Source organism: Epinephelus lanceolatus, chromosome 7 (assembly GCF_041903045.1).
Source record: "Epinephelus lanceolatus isolate andai-2023 chromosome 7, ASM4190304v1, whole genome shotgun sequence".
NCBI lineage: Eukaryota > Metazoa > Chordata > Actinopteri > Perciformes > Serranidae > Epinephelus > Epinephelus lanceolatus.
The window spans coordinates 25476553-25502077 of NC_135740.1; the positions used below are offsets into that span (position 1 = coordinate 25476553).

General features: G+C 40.6%; 1 protein-coding gene across 1 annotated transcript; it reads left to right on the forward strand.

The window, feature by feature from the left end:
• The first annotated feature begins 169 nt into the window (after positions 1 to 169).
• ssrp1a (structure specific recognition protein 1a) lies at positions 170 to 21387 on the forward strand. The gene is made up of 18 exons (XM_033633554.2): positions 170 to 277; positions 1081 to 1160; positions 3370 to 3555; positions 6812 to 6917; positions 7655 to 7848; positions 8284 to 8384; positions 8639 to 8768; positions 8870 to 8973; positions 9270 to 9398; positions 9482 to 9703; positions 10821 to 10893; positions 13834 to 13966; positions 14052 to 14097; positions 14226 to 14358; positions 14544 to 14711; positions 16367 to 16464; positions 16565 to 16730; positions 20861 to 21387. The coding sequence occupies exons 2-18, from the start codon at positions 1107 to 1109 to the stop codon at positions 20924 to 20926; spliced, it is 2109 nt and encodes a 702-aa protein (XP_033489445.1). The 5' UTR covers positions 170 to 277; positions 1081 to 1106; the 3' UTR covers positions 20927 to 21387.
• Positions 21388 to 25525: the final 4138 nt, after the last annotated feature.

A 25525-nucleotide genomic window follows, 5' to 3' on the forward strand; every position in this document is an offset into this window, starting at 1 on the left:
CGGTGATGAGTGCTCACTGCAGCCTGCTCTGCCCCGCGCGGACTCTGTCACAACTCTCTGTTTTCAAACAGAACTTAAAAATTAGTAGCTCGATGGTTAAACTACTGCACAAACGGCTGCGTATACTTACAGTTTTAAGCTTATTTTAATGGTAAAAAGAAAAACTCTTCGCCAAACCGGAAGTAAATACAAACACCCGCTGATTCTTTCCTGTGACGTAGCGCTAGCTTCCGATGCTACACGCGGGAAACAGGCGAAGCGGCTCATCACATTGACAGTAAGACATGAAGTTTTCAAATTGTGTTTTATGGCGTGTTTAGAAGCCAATTTTGAGATACTATTGAGTTACATAGGAGTATAAATCGCCTACGTGCTTTATTTGGAGCTATTTTCGGTGTAAAAAGTATTACTGAGTATCACTAGATTTCATTACACCGGCCTAGCTCTGCTGGAGCGCCCGATTTCATGTATGGTGTGTCTTTACTGGGGCGGTGCCGTAGCGCGTGTCGTCTGTTAAAGTGAGGGCTATTTGAACGCAGTGCAACGACGGTTTATAAAAGAAGCGCACCCTAAGCAGTTCAAGTTAGCATAGCTATTGTTAGTGGCGCAGCACGGATATTACTTATCGTTTTTATCAAAAAACAGTTCGACCAAATAGTTGAACTGTTACCGACTGCAACTAACCGATTTATGTAAGATGTAAATAGTTATTTAAATGTTCGAAAAACTCTAGCCAACTGCTAGCTAACAGCCAACTGTTAGCTGTACTGTTGTAAACTGCTAACGCTAGCTAACAACTCTAATGTGACTCGGTGATTTAAACAGAGAGCACAGTAACGTTAGCTAGCATCAGTCTGAGATAAGAATATCATACAGTAACCTTGCGTGTAACTGGGTTGTAGTAATATTGTAGTATTTATACCATTACAGGACGGCAGGGTTTTCCTCTCTCTTTTCAGTGACTCAGTGTGTTTTCATCCACATCAAGGAGAATAGGGACTTTATGCCTCCATCTGAAAATACATTGTGCCAGCCCTGTGGATGTTTGGTACTATCTTATGCATTTTCTTCTGTCTGCAGAGCATCAGTCGTCGCCTGTAGCTGAGATGGGAGACACACTGGAGTTCAACGAGATTTATCAGGAGGTGAAAGGCTCCTGGGTCAGTATCCTCATCAACCACCCCTGCTCTATAAACTGATGTGTAGAGAGGAAGCATGCTGAAAGGCAGCCCAGAATACAGTCAATACACAGGCTGATGTATGTACTTGATAAAGTTAAGATACAGGCCCTGCAGTATTTTGTATATAGGGTTGCAGCGATATGCTGGTTTCAGTATGTACCATAACATAAATGTTGGTGGTTATTACACCATGTTCATTGGCTTATCTACGATATTGGGGAAGAAAATCTGAATGGAGAGTGTCCCCTTTATTGTAGATATTTTTAAGGGGGAGACTTTTGACACATACTTCTATTGACAAAATGGTTTTGGGTTTCTGTTATGCCAAAAACACATCTGTTCAACCAAAAAATAACCCATCCATTTCATTCCATTAGGGTCATTCTGACCTTTTTATTAAATAAAATCTGTAATACTGTGTCATTGAGACGGTAATTGTACCCTGAAAATCTCCTACCTTTGCAACCCTAGTATATATAATAACATATATAATATATATTGTACAATATTTATTCATTTGTAATGCTAAAGTGTGTGTCCTGAAAGAGCTGTGAAATTGGTAACTTTAATTAAAGTAACTTTTTGTCTTATTTGCTGAAATGTAACTATATCAGTACAGTATTGCATGAGACACATGATCTATAAGAAAACATCCTGTTTCTCTGCCTCTTCGTCGTGCTTTTAATGGTATTTGAAAGAATCCACAGCACATGGACGAAATCAGCCGTTCAAAGCCAAGGAGTCTGTTACACAGCTGCCAGTCATGTCAATCACTCTGTAAACTGTGATCAAACTGTCAAACTAAGCAGCGCTGATCAAATACGAGTCAAGATTCTGTTACTGCATTGCCTGTTTCTCACCGAAAATGTTTTCAGAAACATAGTTTAGTGTACTGTTTAGCTGTAACAAAACACAGCGTACTGGCCGGAGCAAACGTTCTAATTTTACAGCTAAACAGCACATTAAAACATGTTTCTGAAAACATTCGAGGTCAGGAAAGGCAAACGGTAAGAGAATGTTGATTCATATTTGATCAGTGGTGTCTTTGAGGGTTAAACCGCAGTTCACAAGCAGTGGTTGATATGATCGACAGCTGCGTTTAAGACTCCTTGGCTTTCCTTCAGCTGCGGTAGATTCTTGCAAATACCTTTAGAAGTCCTACAATGAGGCAGAGGAGCACAATTTTCACACATTATCTATCTCGTGTACTACTGTCAGGATAAAGTGACAGTTTCAGTAAATATGTAAAATAATATATATATATTTTTTTTATAAAAGTTACTGACTACAACTTGAAAGACAGTCTGCCAACTGTATAAGGGGCATGGGTCTGAAAAAGTAATCTGCTTTGTATTTACTGACACTTGTACAAAATAATTAATACAGACTCAGTTATAAATATATCAGTGCATCTCAGTTTTAAAATTGAGCAATAAGGCACAAGAGGCTGTGGTTTACAGTGATTTCAAACGGCTACAGGACGTTGTAAGGTATGATGCACTGTAAACTGAAGTGGCTTATTGCTTTTATGAAATGGTTACTACATAAACCTGGCAATGATCCATAAAACGAACACACAGCAAGAAAAGAAAATGCAATTTATTGCTAACAAATCACTCCTGAGCTGAGCAACTGAGCTATACTGTCACAAAAATGATACTGCTCGCAATTGACAACATATCTAGAAAGAAGTGAGCATAACAGGCCACAAATAAAAACATGCAAGCTAGTTAAAGTTACACTACAGCTTTGGATGGAGATATAAGGCTGGTGGATTGGGTGGCAGCAATGACAGGTATTTCTCCAACGATGTGCAACAGGGCACAGTCGGTTCCCTAGCTGCTCAAACATAAATCCTTCTAGGCTTTGGGCTTCAGTTGGTGGTTGCCCTCTTTACCTCTGCGTCCCATATGACAATATGTGACTAATTGGCACAGTAATACTAAAATTTTAATGTGGCCACAGCTGTGTTTTTATAGAGTATTTTACAATGGCTTCAAACGCAACTCGGCCAATCATAATTAAAGACTGGAACCAAGCGTTCTATAATTGATTTGATCATTTTTGTCAGTTGACTAATCAGTCTTTTCAGCTCATAAACAAACTTTCTGGGGGACTTTAAATCCCAGCATTTTAACACAAGTCCTGTTTCTGTTTGTGTCTCTATCTCTTGCCTTTGTTGCTGCAGAACGACGGGCGGCTGCGTTTCAGCAAGCAAAATGTGGTTTACAAGAGCAGCAAGACGGGGAAGGTGGACAGCATCCCGGCTGGTGAGCTCAACCTGGCCCAGTGGAGACGAGTGTGTTTAGGTCACGGCATCAAGCTGGGCACCAGCACAGGACACGTCTACAAATATGACGGCTTCAGGGACACGGTGAGTGTGTTTTTATAAAGCAATGCTTTTACAGTTAGGTAAGTTTAGAAGGCAGATCAGGCTCTCATGCTTCTGCATGATGTGGTCATTATTTTTGCTTTTGGGATACCTAAACAGACTCTAAATCCTTCTCCCGGTTGGATTTTTCTGTTTCTGGGAAATATTTGTTACTCTACTCAGAAGAGAACAAGGCAACAGTGGAATATTACAGTCTGTTTTTTTCAACACTGTGTTTATAACAAGAGGGTAACACAAGCAAGGGGACCGCCGATAAACAACTTCCATCCCGTGTCTGACATTTCCATGGAAAAACGCTACCATCTTGCGAAAAGGCCACCACTTGAGCGTGTGCGCGCGCGTGTGTGTGTTGCTATCAAAAGTATGTGAATAATTCGTCTCCTTTCTCCAAAGCTCCTAATGGGATTAATGAGGGAAACCAGCGCTAGCATGTGTGTTCCATAAACAGTGTAATCATCGGCTCATGTGAGTCAGTGTTTATATCAATCCACTGAAACAATTTGGCTCAGAAGACTGACACGAAAAAAAAATTGTGGTCGTGTTTGTTTTTTATCACCCAATTTTTTTCATTCCCCCGCTGCTCCGAGTGCATGGGGAATGTCAGCACTCAAGTGAAAAACTGGAACAGAGGAGCGGGTATAACCTGGAGTCTGTGGCTGCGAGCGGCGGCGTCTCCTGGGGTTAATCAGCATACTTTTTTGGAGATGGATCCTCTCGTCCCGGAGCGCAGGGTGTGATGTCATTGTTTATTATCCCACAGCCAGTGTCAGTAATCGGGAGTCGGCTGGAGGTTTAGCCGCTGGCGAGCTGTACAGGAGCTGCGATGCATCTGTCCTTGTGAAGTGTCCTTGAGCAACAACTCTCTGCCAAAGAGGCTGTTATGTAGCTGACCTGTAATTGTCTACTTGAGGATCAGGGAGTGTAGAGGAATGTCCATTTCCTGTTTGTGTTGCTTATACGTGTAGATTGTTATTGGCCCAAGATAGCATCCTTAACATCAAGAGTGTGGCGCTGAATGTATGCAACTGATATTGGATATAGAGCAGAAACAGACGATTACTTGAGTATTCAATTCTCTGAAAATAATCAACATCTATTTTACATAATAAATTATCTATTCACGTCACTTACCATGAAAAAAATGCTCAATAATGACTATTTTGGCCTCTCAAACATGAGTATCTGCTGTTGACAAATCAAGACATCACCTTGAGCTTTTGAAAACAACAAATTAAAAGTTTTTGTGCAGGGCTGGGAATCAAACCGCAATATTTTTGGGTTACAGGACAAATTGTGTCAACTACCAAAAATTAGATTAAAATGCCTGGTCAGATTCATAGTCTGTATGTTATTTAGGCAAAGCTCTTAAACAGCTGCTTGTCTGTACACAACATTTAACATTTTAGGTGTCTTGCTCATTTTGTTAATATTTTTGAATATTTTTGAATAAAAGAGTTTTGTAGTAAAGCTTTTTTAATATTCCTCACAGTAAGGTATACAAGGTCCCCACAGTCATGGGAAACGAGGAAAAGTCATTGACTTTCTCAGTCTCTTTTTCCAGGCCTGGGGAAGTCACATAATTAGTAAAATCCTTAAAGGCTTTGGAGAAGTCATGTAATTTGAGTGTAGTGTAGTTTATCTGCAGATACATGTATAGAAAGTACAGGGAAAAAATAAATTAAAATTCAAAACATTGTGCAGGAGATGTTAGAAACCAAAAATGGGTTATGAAGATATCTCTCCAATCAAATAACAGTCATACAAAAGAAGAAAAAGATAGACGGACACAAAAGATGCAAAAGATTTGTTGTGACCAATAAAATTAAGTAATTACAGCAAGATAGAATTATGTCTGAATTTGAGTTTGAATCGGATATGTTCGACAAACAGAAAAATAAAGTTGTGACAGTGTGATTTAACATGTAGGGTCATGAATCCCAAAGTTTGCCAACCTATGCCGTGCCCCACTACTTAAATTGTCCTGCAGTTTTGAAATATCTGCAGTAGTTCAGATAGTTCACATCTTTATTTGGTTAGTGAGTTTTGGTCATGATTCTCAGATTTTGATCCATTAGATCCAATAAAAAAAGTCTTGAAGAGCCTGATCATGAAATTATTTTATGCCGTCCATGTGTGCAAGGAGGCAAGAAGAAGCTGACTGGTTCAGTGGGCCTTAAAAGGCGGGAGCAGGAACGTTTTATCAAGTTTTTGTGATGCGTCTGTAGTGTTTCAACAAATGAATTGTTGAAGGTTGTAAAGAGACCGTGGTTGAAAAATGTTGTAATAAAAGACAGACGGTTATGTTGGGTAAGACTGTGTGCATTTGGGTCTGTGGTGGGTAGTGGGGGGTCTGTGTTTATTATGATTAAATGAGCTGAGCAACAACAAATCTGCCAAAACTGTAATGAGGAGTAGAGAAACACTCAACAGCAGGCCTGATGAGGACACTGGGAATGAACACACACACACACACACACACACACACACATTCACACATGGACACAAACAGGCCACCTCTGCACAAACTCTTGATTTTTTTTTTTTGCATTTACACATCTGCTCACACATGCTCTCCTATCTAAACAATGCCTTAATCCAGGCTAACAAATGCGCTGATGAACACACACACACACACACACACACACACACACACACACACACGCAGGCTCTCTGGGCTCTAATTGGCTGTAATAACCTTATGGACAGGCAGATATCCAGGTGCGTAAACTCTGTTTCCCACAGTCTCTACCCTGCACACACTCGCACACCACAATCACTTCCACATGTGTGTGTACTACGAGGACAGCGTGTGTATGCATGTGTGATTGAGCATGTGTTTGTCGCTGTGTGTGACTGTGTGTGTGTCCTTTCCAGTTGTAAGCGGGCCTGCAGGATAAATAAACAGGCTGATTGTCAGCGGCGGTGTGGAGGGGAGGAAGACAGAGAGGGCAGATGGATTACATTCACCTCCAGTGTTCCCAAGAGGCCTCAGCGGTGGGCGTGGTTATAATTGCGTCGTGATTAATTAGCCCTCCGTCCCATCAGCCTTTTTAGAGGGTGTTTTTCTAAGCTTTGACCTATGCGATGCCAGTGTGTTAGTGCCTCACTTACATGAAGCCGCTTTCTTCTTCATTTATTTGCTCTGATTTTCATCACTTCCTCTCCTGTCAACTTGGTTTTATGCTTTACCCTTTGTCTCCTCACCTCTCTGATCCCCCTCTCATCCTTTGACCATCAGGACTTGGAGAAGATCTCAGAGTTTTTCAAGGCAAACTACAAGGTGGAGCTCGAGGAGAAGGACATGTGTGTGAAGGGGTGGAACTGGGGAACAGCCAAATTCTCAGGTACAAATACACACAACCAGAATGTCCTCACCAGTAGGCTACTGCAGATTAGTTCAGACTAGTCCCCCAACTAATAATTTTTTTCATTGACGATTAATCTGGCAGTAATTTTCTCAATTAATCAATTGCTGTTTGGTCTATAAAATGTTGATCAGTGTTTCCCAAAGCCAGAAGATGACGTCCACAAATGTACACAAGCCAAAGACATTTAGTGTACAGCCATAGAGGAGTAAAGAAACCAAAAAATATTCATATTTAAGAGGCTGGATACTGAATTCTCAAGCCAATTAATTGATTAAAATTAGTTGACGACGAATTTGATAGTTGACAAATAATCAATGAATCACTGCAGCTCTAGTTTTGGCACAGGGACTCTGTATTCATGTGTAGTCAATCACTTTCATTATTAATTATTCTGCAGATTTCTCAGTTAATGTTGTTTATTTAATGTAATTAAAAACCACAAAAATGCAACCAGCAGTTCAACTCTGTGTCTAAAAATAAACAGTTATAATTAACAGGAACGGTGTAAAGATGAGTTTATTCTTTTGACATGTATTTGTAATAATCCAAATTATCTGTAAAGAACAGACCAAACCTGAGAATATAGAGAACTTTTAAAATCTTTACACCGTGCTGACCTGGTGCTTATTTCACCCTTACCAACTAAAATGTTCTGCAATAATAACACCTAATGAAACAGATTTAAGAAATTAGCTGTTTTCCTTCCACTGCAGGGCCACTGTTATCATTTGATGTAAATGACAGTACAGCATTCGAGATCCCACTGTCCAACGTGTCCCAGTGCGCCACGGGGAAGAACGAAGTCACTCTGGAGTTTCACCAGAATGACGACACTGAAGTCTCCCTCATGGAGGTCCGATTCTACGTCCCGCCCAGCCAGTCTGATGAACGACAAGACCCTGTAGAGGTGAGGATTTTAGTACATTTTAATCACAGCACGGCACACACCCACACGGACCAAACAGTGATGATTATGTCAACGAAGGTAACTGCACAGAGATGCAGTTTGGAAAGTGGAAAATTCTGCTACAACGTCCTTCATATTTCTTGTGTATAAAACCATTCTGACACCCAAAAATATGCTTCTGCTCCCCTCATTTTATTTATAACATAGTAATTAATACGTGTATTCACACAAAACTGAAAAGCAAAAAGTAGATAGTTTCTCTGTTAGTAACGGCAAATTAAGACACACACAAACAGATAAGCACCAGCCACTGTGGTTTGCCATGGCAGAGATATGCACACTAAACTACAGCTTAACTAAGGCATACAGCCTTTTGAGGCTTTTTTTTTAAAATATGTGTTGATAATAATGTTAATACTGTGTGTTTTCTTACAGGCTTTTGCCCAGAATGTGTTGTCTAAGGCTGATGTGATCCAGGCCACAGGAGACGCTGTGTGTATCTTCAAAGAGCTGCAGTGTCTTACACCCAGAGGAAGGTAGAAAATCAAAACAGTCACTCACAGATTCCCTCATTTATGTTATTTTACCAGTTGTAAACAGTGGCCGATTACCCAGAGCACCATGCAGTTTTATTCATTAATGCAGTGTTGGCATGAGAAGCCACACTGGTATTTAGATGTCCAAACATGACTGGATTAGTCCTCAACTCTGTCACCTGCAGTACCTTGGTTACACCATAGTTAAGACTTTAGTTCGACTGCGCTCTCATTCCTCTTTTTTCCTCACTCAGATACGACATCCGTATCTACCCGACTTTCCTTCACCTTCACGGTAAGACCTTTGATTACAAGATCCCCTACACGACTGTCCTGCGTCTATTCCTGCTGCCTCACAAGGATCAGAGGCAGATGTTCTTTGTGGTAAGTGGACTTTTGTACCTTTACTGTAAGCTTTTTTCTCCCTTACTGTTTCTCTCGGTCCTTCTCACACTTGTTCTCCCTGTTTTATGTTGTCATCATAGATCAGCCTGGATCCTCCCATCAAGCAGGGTCAGACGCGTTATCACTTTCTCATCCTGCTGTTTTCCAAGGAGGAGGACATCAACCTCACCCTAAACATGAACGAGTAAGTGTGTGACAGTGGAGGACACCATGAATTTATGGGCTGCATGTGTGTTAGGGAGTTTGTGTAAAAGACCTGTTACATTGATAATGCAAGACCCCTCTTCCATAATAATGCAAGCTCACTTTTTGATGTTGTAAAACAAGTGTCCACTAGAGGGAATTAAAGGACTGGAGGAGTCACCTTCATGTGTTTACAGTAGCACCAGCTGTTCTTTGCATTGTTCTTATAAATTCAGAAAGCTGTCTCAAGTGTTTAATTTCATCATAAGAGACCTGTCTTTCCTCTGTGTCTAACAGGGAGGACGTTGAGCGCCGTTTTGAGGGCAAACTCAGTAAAAACATGTCAGGGTCTCTGTACGAGATGGTCAGCAGGGTGATGAAGGCCCTGGTCAACCGCAAGATCACCGTGCCTGGAAACTTCCAGGGGTAAGCACCTTATAGACCCTTTCAGAACACATTTTCTAACATACTTGAGAAGATCCTGTTAAACGTACCTCGTTCTTCTGCAGTCATTCTGGAGCTCAGTGCATCACCTGCTCCTACAAAGCGTCCTCAGGCCTCCTCTATCCCCTGGAGAGGGGCTTCATCTACGTCCACAAACCCCCCGTGCACCTGCGCTTCGAGGAGATCTCTTGCGTCAACTTCGCCAGAGGTACCACCACAACGCGATCCTTTGACTTTGAGATTGAGACCAAGCAGGGAAATCAGTACACCTTCAGCAGCATTGAGAGGTGAGGATGCTACACACAGAAACAGGTCATGAATCTGTAATAAACATTGTGTTTGGTTAGCACCTATTCACACTTTTAAAGTTTAGAGTGTGTAGGGGCTTAGAACATTACACATGTTGTTGCAGCAATTTTTTGATACCATTTGTTACTCGGTTTTAGTGCTAATTTAAAGCACTTTAAACCACTTGAGAATAGATAAAAATTGTGTTAATATCCCTCCAAAAAACCACATTAAACTCCAAAAACTCAGGGAACATCATAGAAAAATCCATGCTGTGATTTTGAAGATTGTGATTTGGAGATTTGTGTAAGAATTGCAATTTTCTGTGATTGGATGGTGAGCACTTCTGTTGTGGAAACTGCTCAGAAACCCCCTTATTGTCACGAGACCTATGAAAGCCTTACATCCTCTGAGTGCTCCAGGTCCTTAGTTTGTGGTTGTTATGGGGGAAAACATCATCACACATGAATACAGTTGGGCTCATTGAATCCACAAGAGTCTCAGCTTTCCAGTCATACCCAATTTGTGCAATTCCAAGACTGTTTAGAAACCCCTCTATGCAAAAATGATAAAATACAATAGGTGAAAGTAACACATTAGTACTGCATGAGAATAATGGCATGCTTTAAAGTGGGCATGTCTGTAAAGGGGACACTTGTGGGTACCCATAGAAGCCATTTTCATTCAGATGTCTTGAAGTGAGAGATCAGGGGACCCCTGTGAAAGTAGCCATGACAGTTTTTCCCTCGCTAGAATTTAGCCTATGCCTTGAGTGTTATTTAACCCTCTTCCTGACAAGCTAGCATGACAAAGTTGTTACCAATGGATCTTCTAGTTTCATAAGATACCAGAATCGTCAGCTCGCTGCAGCCTCTGAGAAACAGTAATGTTGGCAGAGGATGCCAGCCCTTGCACAAACATTTAAAAAGAAAGCAAACATTAGAACGGAAATTTAGTGTATTGATGTATTTGAAAAATACTTAAAGTTGCATCCATTGTTACTGAGATAAATGTGGCAACTCATCATGATGTAGATGTCAGATCATATCGTCCAGCCCTGAACCTATCGACTGAATTTCATCCAAAATAACCCCAGTCTTTCTCTTTACCTTTCAGAGAAGAGTACGGAAAACTGTTCGACTTCGTTAATGCCAAGAAACTCAACATCAAGAACAGAGGATTCAAAGAGGTAACTCATTTGTTATTGTAAGCAAATAATGTACACAAGTTTTGTCAGACTTTCATCCCAGATATTGATGCTTGTTGCCCTTCTCCTGTGTGTCTGTCCTTGTACCCCTGTAGAAGAAGGTGGGTATGGTCACGGGCGTCACGTGTGAACTATGCACTTGATTTTTATCGGTGTGGAGTGATTTCTGCTTGCATGGCGTGCCGCTGCGTGCGTGTGTGTGTGTTACTGAGGATTGTTTCCTATAATCTTGATTTTGGCGAGATGTTACCAATACGATTGCTGTTGGACCTGATGAATCCTGAGTGATTTACGACTAATCATGGGACATGGGGGTGAAGGAGTCTGTGATTCTCATAACTAAGTGAGCGTGTGAGTGTGTGTGTATGTGTGCGTGCGTTTGCATTGTGCTGACTAATGTGTGGCCCGGGGGCTTTTGGTGTGCTTTAACACTCGACACGGCTGTCGGCATGACCGCTGCCTGACATCGGCAGTGCTGATTGGATTAATGCCGTCACAAACAAGTTCCCGGTCTGTCTGACAACACAGTCGAAGCAGCAACGTGGTTCCTCTGGTAACGAGGCCATCTGTTGCCATGGTGACAGGGTCAGCCGAGTAGGTCAATAAAAATGAATGGGCCTGCTCTCCATTTCCTGCTGGTGTTTTAATATGAGCCTCCTGGCTTGTGGTCAGTCTGTTCTCTGGCAGACACAGATATTGATGCATGGAGATGGGAAGGATCGCGTGGGAGGAGAAGGAAACTGTTTGGTTTTGGTCTAAGATAACATTACAATACAGTGGCACTATGCTTTTCCATCTGCTAACAGACAAGGCTGTGGTGTAAAATCCTTCCTTTCATTTTTGAGTGACATCTTTTGTGAAAGAAACTTGGCTCAAATAAAAAGGAACAAGTAGCCTTGTGAAGAAATTTAGAGGCTACAATATTCTGACAGCCAAATCTGATAATCATACACCTACTCATGAACATCAGATGTCATTCATAAGGTAGCAATTTGTAATTTACTAGAAGGTGAAGCAGTTGAGAGAGTTTGCTGAGTCGGACTTGGGACATTCCAACAAGCGAGCATCACGACAAACAGTAAGAGAGATGTAGGTTAAGAATTTGAAAATGGCTTAAACATAAGGCCCAATGTTTGTAAAGCTTTAAATCCATGAAATCCAACCCAGCATGGTGTGTTATTTTATTTTATTTTAATAATTGGTAAATCATTTAGTCAGTCAAAGGAAGTAGGTTACAGCATTGCAGAATGCCCCCTGAAAGTCTGCGATTCAAATCATCAGTCGGAAACTCCTCAGTGGGGAATCTACGTCCACTGGCCATTTTCAGTGGAGATTATTCAAGTCAAGCAGTCATTTTTTTTTCCAGTGTGCCTCTGGAGATTTTTTAGTCCCCAGATCTAGCTACAGAGTGAGCGCTCCTTACTTTCATGCCGCTCTCTGGGTCAACAGCTGCAGACCTAGACCCAGAGTGTGTCTTAGTAGGACGGAGGCAGCTGCCCAGGGGGAAGAGAGGCTTTACCTGGTCACATTCAAAATAATGTTATCTTCTGCCTTCTGCTTATTCATTCATTTTCCATAACCGTTAATTCTGGTACAGTGTTGCAGGGGGGCTGGAGCCTATCCCAGCTGACATTGGGTTAGAGGCAGGGTAAACCCAGGACAGGCCGCCAGACTATTACAGGCCTGACATGTAGAGACAGACAACCATTCACACTCACATTCACACCTACCAACGTAAATTGAGGTCTTTGGACTGTGGGAGGAAGCTAGAGAATCAATTGAAATCTGGAGAAAACCCACGCTGATACAGGGAGAACATGCAAACTCCACACAGACGGGCTCCAGCGGGACGACTGGTTCAACACAGAACCATCTTGCTATGAGACGACAGTGCTTACCACCTTTTGCCTTTTGCTTAGAGGTGGTGAATTTACAGCTCACAGCAACTTGATGTGCCACAGTCTAGTATCGTTAGCATAGTTAGCACTAGGGCTGCCACGATTAGTTGACTAATCGATGACTAATCGATTATTAAAATAATCGGTGACTATTTTAGTAGTTGACTAATTGGTTTGAGTCATTTTTCATGGAAAAGCACTATAAAAGTACCCCAAAATACTCTTACTGCAGCTTCTTGCGTTCAGATATTGGCATCTTTACACACTCTCCCGTGACAGTGAACTAAAACCCTTTGGCGTGAGTATGAAACAAGACATTAGATGACATAATTTTGGGGTTTGGGCGAGACAGACCGACATTTTTCAACATTTTAACACATTTTTCGATGAAATGATTAGTCGACTAATCGAAGAAATAATCGACAGATTAGTCGACAATGAAAATCGTTAGTGGCAGTCCTAGTTAGCAGGCATGAATTCGTAGGGCAAACTTGGCTTATTTACTATAGCTTGTCACCCTGAACGTCCTGCTGAACCCTGTTCAAACTCTGAAAATATAAATGGAAAAAACGGAATCAATAGTTGAATATTTATTATGAAAAGACAAATCAGATTTGACTGACATCATTTGGAGTCAGGTGCAGCCCCACAGTATCAATAACTGATTAATCGTTCAAGTCCTATGTTAAGTAAAAACCTCAGATCTCTTCTCAAGTTAGCGTTTGCTTATTTCTGTGACTCTAAATTCAATTTTTATGGTTTTGGGCTGGTGGTTGGACAAAACAAGCAATTTGAAAATGTACCTTGGCCTCTGTGATATTGTGATCAGCATATTTCAGTATCTTCTTACATTTTATAGACAAAATGATTGATAATCGATTGTTAAAGTAATGGCTTACTGCCCTGAAATTATTTAACTTTTTAAGATGAGCTTTGTCTGACTGCTGCTAAGTCATGGAAGACTCTCCTCTGGCTGTGCTGTATTCTGTGTGTAGTTTCTGACTGTGACCGTGTTTACTTTCAGGGCATGAAGGGTAATATCGATGAGTACAGCGACTCAGACGATGACCAGCATGATGCCTACCTGGAGAGGATGAAGGCCGAGGGCAAGATCAGAGAGGAGGGCAACGACAGCGACGAATCAGATGCAGAAAGCGGTGAGTAAAAGTCTCCCTTTGACAAGAGTAAGCAATGCATGTTGAGTTCAGGAGGTTTGATTTTCTGTCTTGTTTCACTCTTTAGATGAGTCGTTTAACCCCGGAGAAGAGGATGATGACATTGCAGAAGAGTAAGTGACTTTATTTTTTTTTTTAATGAACATTTGTTTTTAGCCTGTTTACCCTTTGTTTCCATATCACCCTGGCTTCCTTTTCTGAGCTGACCTTCCTGTTCTGTTTCTCCACCTCTGACAATCAGGTACGACAGCAACGCCTCAGCAAGCGACAGCAGCGAAGATGGTGGCGATAGTGAGGAGGAGAGCTCTAAGAAGAAGAAGGTCAAGAAAGCAAAAGTGGTGAAAGAGAAAAAAGAAAGAAAACCACGTAAAGAGGTGAGAGCCGTCAGGACGGGGAGGAAACATGACAGAAATACTAGGTCATAAGGGCTAAAAAAAAAAACCCCACAAGATTCAAGCAGCATTTTTTCCTTTTTTTGTCTCTAGTATTGCAAACAGATGTACAGTGTGTACAAACCTCTTTAACTTACCTTTCAATTTACTCCCTTTACCCTGAACAGAAGAAGCAGAAAGATACCGGCGGCCCCAAGAGGCCGATGAGTGCCTACATGCTGTGGCTCAACTCCAGCCGTGAGCGCATCAAGTCGGAGAACCCAGGCATCTCCATCACAGAGATTTCAAAGAAGGCCGGAGAGATGTGGAGACAACTGGGCAAAGACGAGAAGGAGGTGAGGCAGGAGGAGGAGGAGGAGGAGGAGGAGGAGGAGGAGAGGATTTAGTTTAGCTTTACTCGTCTGCTCTCACAGCACTAGATATGTAATGGTAGGAGTATTAGTTTGCATGAGTGAATGACCAATGTGTTACAGAGTATGACTGTTGACATAGAATGACAGAAAAGCAAAGATTGATTTTGGTCTACTTGGATTTTGTAATTTTTTTTTTTCTCAGTTTTTACAACTTTTTCCTCTGCCTTCCCTGTGACTCACTGTGTCATCAAGATTGTGTCTAACTAAGCCTTTTAAATGGTTTCTTAATGTAATTTAAAAAGGAAAAAGAACCCAATTTAATCTTTTTCATATTTGTCAGAAGGGAGCTTACGCATATCTCAGGTCAAGTGGAACATGCAGTATGTTTTGGGTTACAAATGTATGTACAAGTGCTAATCGATCTCAATGCATTTAGTTTTTTAAAGCAATGAAAGAATGATGAAATTAGACTGTTCTAAAGTACAGTATCTCAAAGAGCTACAGCCAGAGGCAGTGTGTTGTTTTTCCCTGGGTTGGTTCCCTGTTATTTCCTTCCTCTGAAATAATGGTGAAGAACACCGGGTCCAAATGCCAGGACTTGAGTTTTTATTAAAGCCCAGTTCAGACCAAAGAGTTGTGACAAGAAGAAACCATCCTAGAACATTGCAGAGAAAGTTGCAGCAGGGCGAACTGGCCCGTCGCAGCTTGACTAAGGCCAGCTGATGATGTCACCTGCAGCTCAACTGGTCAAATCGCTGGCTTCACCTGTTTCTACAGCCAGTCAGCTTGTAGTGAAGTCCACTGGTGAACTCAGAATGACATCACCATTTCATCACTACTACAAATACAACTGTAGCCAGTATGTCACTGTCACTATCCTCATTAATATTCTAAGAAGCTACAAATTATATTCAGCCACAAAATAAGCCTGAAAAGCTGGAAGTCAGAGAGGAAGTACAGAGAGTTGTTGCATAGAGATGATACACCGTCGCATCTAGTTGCATTGGTGAGAACTGGCAGGTTGCAGAACATTGCTGAACAGCACACTGCAAGTAGTTGCCTGTTTGAACTCGTGGGATCGTGAATCGTTGGCCTGAACTGGGCTTTACACGTCTTAGGTCTAGCTCGGCTAAAAACTCAAAAACATCCAATCAATCATTACGTTTTTGTGTTGTTCACTACGGAGCCTGTGTGTAACTGCTACTGACTGATAACGTTATCTTCACATCGTCTGTTCAATCGACTTTACCAGTTCAGATAATAGACACTCATCTGTCCTGCTGTTACTACATAAATGTGAACCAACCACAGACACTGGCCTCGTTGAAGGACTCATGCTGTGCACCTGCTGCAGAATAAATACATGTGGGAAATACTGTAATGGTTACTTGGTGTTATTTTTAGCATTAAAAAAGCATTATTTTGACCTGGCTGGGGTTTGTGTTGGCCTGCAACCCACCAGGCCTCTACATTTCATGAGGAGACACTTAGATTCGATAGTTTCATCACATCAGTGCCATACTGAACTTGTGCTAAGCAGAGCAAGGTTTCAATAAATCCAGTTTTTTATTCATTCAACCAATTATGTTTTATTTATTGCTCTCCTTTACATTTATCTGGTTCTCTGTTTCCTGTAGGAGTGGGAAACAAAGGCAGGAGAGGCAAAGAGGCAGTACGACAAAGCAAAGAAAGAGTACAAAGAGAGCGGTGGAGGAGCAACTTCCACTTCGAAGAAGTAAGGCTTGTTACACACAAACTCACACTTGTTCGTTCTTTCTTTGATACAGTAAGTTTTAAATATATTTAACTTTTTCTCCCCATCATCCACCCCTAAGGGAGAGTAAAAAAGGAGGTAAGAAGGAGGACAAGAAGAGGAAGTCTGCCGGGGGTGACAAGGACAAGGAGCGGGGAGGCAACGACAGCTTTAAGAGTCGAGAGTTCATCGAGACCAGCGAGAGTTCATCAGACTCTGACCACAAGAGCAAGTCCAAGAGGAAGAAGGTAAAGCCAGAGATGATAAACGTTATTACAGCAGCATCCTGTATCTGAATCATCCTCTGAATGTGTCTCTGTAATCACCACAACACTCAGACATCACTCGCTGTAGACAGCCAGTCTCCACACATGTGATACACAATTTTGTGTATTTAAAAAACATAGATGAATAGCTGCTCTGTGAGAATTGGGCAGTTTTATTTTGAATCATGTTTGATGTTGGAGTGAATCTGAACATCCAAATCAACTAATGTTAGGAGGAGAGAGGATTTTTGTGATTGCGAAGAACAGCTGCAGAGGAGAGGGAAAGGACCAGAGAGGACTTGTGACCAAATTTCACAGAAAATAAAGAGATGCAGAGAAGCTGCAGGTAAGAACTAGAGAGGGAAAGAGTGACAGGGAGCTAAGCATCTTTGCTATTATGTGCCAAATAATTCCCTGTTGTTGTTAGTTGAGCACCCTGTGAAATACATCTCTTATGTGTAATGCAGCTTTCTCTAGGCTGATACTGATATTGCTATTTGGGAGCTGAAGAACTACAATATATATGGGCAATTCCATGCAAATGTCAACCTCACCATGAAAAAATAAAGTAGCCATATTTATAACAAAACCCATTTAAAATGTATCATCAAGGTCTATATTTTGAAGTACAAAATACATTTGATCACACTATTCATGCAAATACATGTTTTTCCTCACTACAATGAGGAGACACAATAATGTAAAAATGTATTTTTCAGTGAACAAAATTGTATGACTTTCTGAATGGCCAGAATGGCAAAAAAAAATCACCTACAGATGTCTTCTAACCTCACTTTTTTATCAGGAAGGGCTGTTGTATCAATATGTAAATCAGTTATGTACTTTGTGTCTTTCCATTGGCCGGTGGAACGTGCTGTTATGATGCCCGTTTATGGGACAACTCATGTAACGTCCATAACGTTTTTTAGGAAAAGTTGTCATAAAACATGCATTTGGAAAGCAATGTCAGCCAAACTTTCTAAGCAAAGCTAACTTTTAGAAAGATGACGTATTAGCACCAATTATCATCCTGGTCTTATTTTTTGTATTATTTCCGAGTGCTACGGACGTTACCGTGACGGACGTCACATATTGTAGAGTCGATCATATGAACCCCAGTCCATGTGTAAATGTTGATTACACTGTATCACATTAATGGTTACACCCCACTGTTAAACCTACTGCTTTTGTGGCTTGCTGTGTAGTGTTTACTATCATCCTGAATGAGCTATTTGCAGGGATGGGCTGCCGACATGTGAAAAATGTTACTGTATCACATGAATACGCTGGTAGCCTCTCACAATAATACTGCTCTTCTTGTTCGCTGTTTACTAGGGTCGAGCCCGCGAGTATCTGGTGCGGATAAAGCACTTTGGACGAGTATGAGTATTATGTAATACGAGTCATTATCTGTGCTCGTGATGAATGAAAATCCTGTAGCTGACTGTGTCCACATTCTGTGATAAGCCAGTCACACACAGCGCACCTCCCCTACACACACACTGTCACTGCAGCTGTGCCCCGCTCCGCTGACACACACACACACACACACAGTGACAACCTCTCTGTCAATCACTCACGTTTGACAGATCACGTCTCATCTCTCTTCAATACCGGTTAGGTTTTCTTCAGCTCGCTCTTACATCGGTTTGTAATTACTTACAGTCAGTAGAGATTTTTTTTTTTTTTGGTTCGTCTTCATTAAAGTAAATGAAGATCTGAAAAAAAACAGCTCAGAACTATTTGATCAGTAGAAAAACATTTCTTCCTCTCTCTCTCTCTCTCTCTCTCTCTCTCTCTCTCTCTCTCTCTCTATACACACACACACCATAATCAGCACTAGCATTATGTTTAACTTCGTGTATAAAAGACAAAGAACATTAGGTAGTAAAAAAAAAATCGCACTGTCTGATCATAAAAATCATTTAAAAATCATATAAAAAACTGCATTTTCCTTAATTGCCTACTGCATGTGCTGTATTCATTGATACACTTAAGAATATTCATGTTCTGTGTTTCTAAGAAAAGACCAATGGGTGTACTGCCTGTCATCTCCACTCACGCATTATTAAAATTCACTTGACAGCTGAGGTGATTTATGACCAGTCAGTCGCATCCAAAAAGGTAACGCCTACTATGTAGTCTACCGGTATGTAATCGATCAGTAGTAGAGTAAATGATTTCTCAGACTACAACATAGATCCAGACTGGTTTGACCCTTTAAATGGGCCACTGAAGTCAAACACATGTGGGTAAAGCCCTATTTTTGATTGTTTTGTTTTTTTTGTCTATTTCAGACGTGTAACATCCATAACGCAAAAATGTAACATCCATAACGGCACTTTTTTGTGATTCTTTCCTTAACAGGGAAAAAAAAAGTTTTCCTAAATGTGCTTTTTGGGTACCTCAAAGCCTTCCCTGCAAAATGATATTAAACATGTTAGTCTTTGAAAGAACAATTCACAGAGTTTTCATCATGTGTTCAGTGAGTCCGAAAAGCTTGTCCATTGCCATAACATCCATAACGCTGGGTATTTTGTCACTTCTCTCAAAATCCAAAGGGTCAAAACATTTCATATTGCAGGCTTATCTTTATCCCAATAAGTGTAACTAAAATATGTATATTCAATTTTCTAATTCAAATCAATGCCTTGTCAATGTTAAGCTTAGTTTCCAATTTTCTCCCTGAATGTAACATCCATAACACTGGAATTGCCCATATGCAATTCAATGATGTATCAGAGAATAGACATTTTTAATATTGCATTAAGAGAACAGCATCTTTACAAGGATTCATTAAGTTTGATGGGAAATTCTGTTGATATATTAATAACGTATCAGTGCTCTCTGTTGGGAAAACAGTGTAAAGGAGAGTTTCTAATTTGTCTCAAACATATGTTTTTGCATTTTCCGTTACTTGCCGGCTGAGATATACACAGATACCAGTATATCTTTGACAAACTGATATCTTCACTTTAGCCAAGGAAAATGTCAAAGAAGGAATGGTCATGACGTCAGTGACAGTGTTCGAGAAGACAGATTCTGGTGTTAGTTATAGGAGTGTCAACAGGGTGGGCACCTGCAAATCACGCTATAACCTTATCTTAAAAATCCTTCCACCAGATTACAGACCACACATTACGTGATACTTACTTTTTATCTAAATATGCACAGTCGGGGCGTCGGTAGTGTAGTGGATAGTGCCGGCGCCCCATGTACAATGGCGATGCCTCGCCGCAGCGGTCGCAGGTTTGACTCCATTTCACTCTATCCTGAACATTAAAGGCAAAAAGCCCAAAAAAATAATCTTAAATATGCACAGTCATTTTCCCTGGTATTGGTCTCCAAACAGATCATGTCTCTGTTCAGCAGAGGCTGAGATGCAGCTGCTGGACAGAGACATGATCTGTTTGGAGACCAGTTAAAAGATTAAAGATTAAAAATGTCCATAATCATCACACAATGTGTCTTTTAATCTGGTTGAAGAATTTTTCAGTCAAAGTTAAAACAACAAGTGACACCCTGTGGCTTAGTTGGTAGAGCAGGCGTCCCATGTACAAAGGCAATGTCCTTGCCGCAGCAGGCTCAATTCCAGCCTGCGACCACGCTGCATGCTATCCCCTCTTTCCCCCCATCATGCTTAGACTGTGCTGTCTAATAAAGGAAAAAACACAAAAAAAATCTTTAAAAGGAAAAAAATTAAAACAACAAAAATATGAGTGTAGTGTGATTTGTCGTGCCTGCTCCATTGACTAATAGAACTGACACCAAACTGTGGCTCCTTGAACGCTGTCACTGACGTCATGACCGTTCTTTCTTTTACATTGTCTTTGCCTCTAGCCCGATCTGTCAAACTTTTTCAACTCCTGGCTCAGCCTTGTGAAATGTACTTCTTCCTGTTCAGCTAGATGTTTTCTAACAATACAAGCAGGAGGAATCCTCAAGTAAAAGTTAGTTATAGAAGTAAATGAACTGGTAGTTTTAATTTTATGATATTTAAACCTTCGGAGTTGTACGTCACAGAAATGTGATGGTTATCATGTAGCAGAGGAAATAAAAATCATCTTGTCTTTATTACACATCTCACATGTACTTTTTTTTATTTTAACCAGGAATCAGAGGAGGAGGAGGAAGAGGCCGTGTCCACACCTGCCAGCTCAGAGGAAGATTCAGACTAAACACACACTGTTTTACCCATCTGACACACACATCATGGACCAAGCATTTATACTCTCCATGTTGATCTCATACGAACGGACTGACAGACAAATCAACAGATATGAGTTGCATTTGCTTTTCCTGCTACATGTTTTGCTTGAAGAGTACACACTGATGTTGTTGAGATTTGATCAGGTTTTCCCGCCGACAGACAAGTGAAACAGTGACATGCTGGTGTATCACTTTTCCCAGAACTCCTGAAGGGTTTTTTTCATCATCTCACCCACAGGGATAGTTGTAGTTTTATAGCACTGAGGAATTATTAGTTGATTTGATGTGGATGTGACAGAGAGGAGCAGATGCAGAATTGTTTTGTTCTTTTTGTGTAGAGCATTTAACAACATCAGTTAAGTGTTTTTTTTTTGTGTTTTACCATGTCTTGTTTTCAGGCTTGAATAAATAAATGAACCATTTTTAATAAATCTGCATATTGCTGTTTTTTTTTAACACACAACTTTTGTATCATGCTGCTGGGTGACAGAGACCAGCAGCTTAAATTTACATTGTATTTCTTATTTTAGCAGGAGATTAACTGCGGCTTGCTTGAAAAAAAAAAGTTACAAAATGATCTTTTAAAAAAAAATCTGAAGTTGTCAGATATGACGGCTGATAACAAAACAGGTAATCCAAGTAATCTGTGAGGTTTTCGGGTGAAACTGACGGCAACTGTGGGCTTACAACAGCCTCATCAAAACTAATAAATAAAACCGGTGAAATCGATTAACTAAAACAAAGAAGATAAATTTAAAATAACTTGAACTCAGGTTTTACTCAAGTCACATCGCTGCCATCACTCTCCGACTTCATAGGGCTCAAGAGTCAACTCCTGGAATATCAAATTTATCATAACCAATAAAAAATATGCACCTATTCAAACTCTTTACACTAAAATACAGTTTGAAATGTAATCCTGTTAGTTCCATCAATTTGTGCATTACAGAGGACTGTAGTAATGACTATAAGACAATAAGACTGGGCAGTCTCAGGTGGTGTCTTCATTCAGGATTCTTGTGGCCTGAGGGTAGAAGCTCTTCCCAAGCCTCTGAGCACTGGCCTGGTGCGACTGGTACCTTCTTTCCGACCTCAACAGAGAGAAAAGGCCGTTATCTGGTGGTAATAGTCTTTAATGATTCTCCTGGCCTTACTCTTGCAGGGTCCAGTGTAAACATCTTTTGGGCAGGGTAGAGCAGTGCTTACTGTATGTATAACCAAACAAACCACTCTGCGCAATAAAGCAGATGCAGTCAAATAGCAGTGAAAGAAAAAGACATGGCTATATCAGTTAACCTTTTGAAACCTGGATCAACATCACTTTTTTGTGCTGCATTCAGACTCTTTTACCCAGAATTTAAACCTTTGAAACGTGAACAAATTAGTTTTAATGTCTTTCGAAAACATGAGGGGAAAAGTAATGAGCAACTTGGCAAGAAATGTTCTGCAAATTGCGATAAATTATAGTATAGAAAAATCATTTCGAAAATGAAAAAAGCTAGGGAAAATCGCTAGAAAACTATTCATGGTTAACATAATTAAATATTTAAAATTATGTCACAGAATTGTTATAATTTTTTAAGCACTTTTTTCTAGCCTTTACCCTGTTTCTTTTTGTTTTTTACTTTATTTTTTAAATTGCTGATTTTTTAGGTAATTTTCTTGTTCATTTTACCGATCTCTTGCTAATTTTGGTGTCATTTCTTCCTAAGTTGCTTATGGCCTTTTCCATGTTTTGAAATAAATAAATAAAGCCTATTTACTCAGGTTTTAAAGGGTTAAATACAGGAAATTAAAAGTAGTGACAGTTACATTCAATTAGATTAGCAATTAAACCATTGAATCATCTCAGTGGATTTAATAAGATCAACTTAAAGTTCTGTTTAAGTATGCTACAACAACTTTTTCATGGTGGTCTGGTCTAAGGGCTACTTTCATCATTTCAGTGCATGTGTGTTATGGAAACATTTGCGTGAAGAAATAAGAGCCAATTTTGGCCATCTAATAAAAAAGAATATGCCAGAATGATCACATAGCACAGACGGCCCCAAACAATAAACTCTGAACTTCAACTATTCAGTCATCATGAAGAAGAAGACCTTAAATTGTTCAGGAAAAAGTGGAAACTTTTTCGGTTTCTTTGTCATTTGTTAATGTCAAGGTCAAGAACGGACTTTGAACCTCACCTCAGGCCCTTGGGTTGGCCATATTTCTAATCATACCATGTTAAAACACTTCTTGTGAATAAAATGAGCACGCAGGACAAAAATATTCTCTATATACTCTCTATCTATACTATATATTCTCTATATTCTTCTGAACGCACTGCACAAGCACTCATTTATACATTTTACTGTTATTTTTCACAACATGAAAACATCCACCCTTCATCTATAGGAATGATGCTGCGGTTCAGAGAGATCTCAGCTCTTACTGCACTCTTACTCAGGAAATTCCCTGGAGATGTCTTTTCTCTGTGGTGTTGTTCATCAGTCCCATTTAACCAGGTAGGGCGGTTTGGGAGTGTGTGTTATCATGGGAAGTTAGATGGCGACCAAGTGAACGTTGGAAAGACAGTGGTTTCAAACGGGAGGCCGAGGTCTAAGTACACAGCGGTTTGTAAAAGGGCGGCTAAATTAGGGTCGAAGTTGGTGGTTTTTAAGAGGCAAGCACTCCCGGATGTGTGGTTCACTTTAACTTGGACAGTGTTAGATTTAATGATAAGATACTCTTCCTGCACATCCTGCTGCACTAACACTGACTGGATGTCCTCAGAATGACCCCTCGTGTTTGTTGTCAGTTACATGTTGGGGCATTTTCTACATTAATTCCTCATACACTGATTTTTGCTTAAAGATCTCCATGTATTCTCAGTTTGAACCACTTCAGGCAGCCCCCTGGGGAGTGCGTTGGGCTTTTAAGCCAATTTTTGTAGTGTTCTAACACTGGAATTGAAACTTCCAAGCCCATCATGTGATGCCATCGGGTCCCAAAAGACTTCTTCCTATAAACTTAACATTATGAAAGACATCACCCCTGTCCTTCAGAACCTCCACTGGCTCCCTGTCCCACAACGCATCCAATTCAAAGTCCTTCTCCTCACTCATAACCATAGGCGTTTCTAGCCCATTTTTGGGGGTGCTGAAGCACCCCTAAATTGAATCCCAGCACCCCTAAAATTTGAGAGATTTTTATTTATTTTATATTTTTTACTGTATGTACCTTTTTAACAAGCTAGAACAGTGTCAAAACCATACAGTACTTGGCTGAAACGTAATATTTTAACAGCAAAAATACAGTGCACCCCCCCCCCCCCCCCCCCCCCCCTCCCCTTCCCTCAAAAATGGTTTGATCCACCCCATCCCTCCCACCTTTCCCCGACTCGGGCTCTGAGCGCTCTATCTGCACGGAGCAATGCGCTGCCTTCCAGAGTGGGTGATATGCAGTAGTGGTGTAAGTACCTGGCTGAAACCAGGATATGTGGCACATTTCTTAACTTCTCCCACTCAATACCAACACATTATTATCATTACCAGTCCTCATTTTTGCTGCATTTAATCGTAGGCCACTGTTTATGTTGTTAGGTAGGAGTTAGCTGACGTTTTTTCTAGCTACGAAACGTTACAGGTGGTCAGTACCACTGTCCTCTGTTTGAATTGGAATGAGAGAAGCTAGCTGTTGTGTCATGTGCATGTGTTAATATTAAAGCCAAGGTGCTACTGACTAGCTAACTGAATGGATGCCCATTAACATTATAACTCCTATTGTGTGTAGGCTATTTATTATTATTATTTTGTAGATTTCAAGCACTTTTCTTTTTTGAAGTGTATTTTTATTTATGTATTTGTATTATATAATACAGACAAGAAGGAAAAAGGCAGAGACAAACATTGAAAAAGTCAGTTACTGTTAATGTGTTAAAATGTTACATGTTGTGCATTGCATTTCAAATGAAAGTCCAAAAATAAGTCCAAGGTCCATTTTTGGTATTTTTGGTACTCACAATAGGGGGCTGGTTTACTCCAGAAACATACATACTGTTTATGTGTATGTTGAGGAGCTACTGTATCAAAATGAGTTATCCTCCCCCAGAAATTAGGGTTACAATATGTTTCGTTTATGATTCTAATCCATTCCTCTTTTGCTGTGGCTCAGCATTTAAATAACCTTTATCAGATTTGATGGTTTAGTCACAGACTTTCCCAGAAAGTGTTGTGCTTTTCTTTCACAAATGTGGGAATGAAATTGAGTTAAAATGTACAAAACAGTGAAATTTATCTTGCCTGGCCGGGCAGCTCTCTGGGTGCTCAGCACCCCTAAACCTCTGATCCTAGAATCGCCCCTGCTCATAACTAGGTCCCCTCCTACCTCACTGACCCGCTCCACCGCCACATTCCTTCCCGCAATCTCCGCTCCTCTGTTGCCAACCTCCACGCTCCACCACTCAGGACCAAGCATTGGACAGCTTTTAATGTGTGAATGATGTTGTGTTTATTTTACTGTAGTCTATTTTATGATAGATTTTAACTAATCTAAAGCGTCTCTGAGTACCATGAAATGCACTCTGT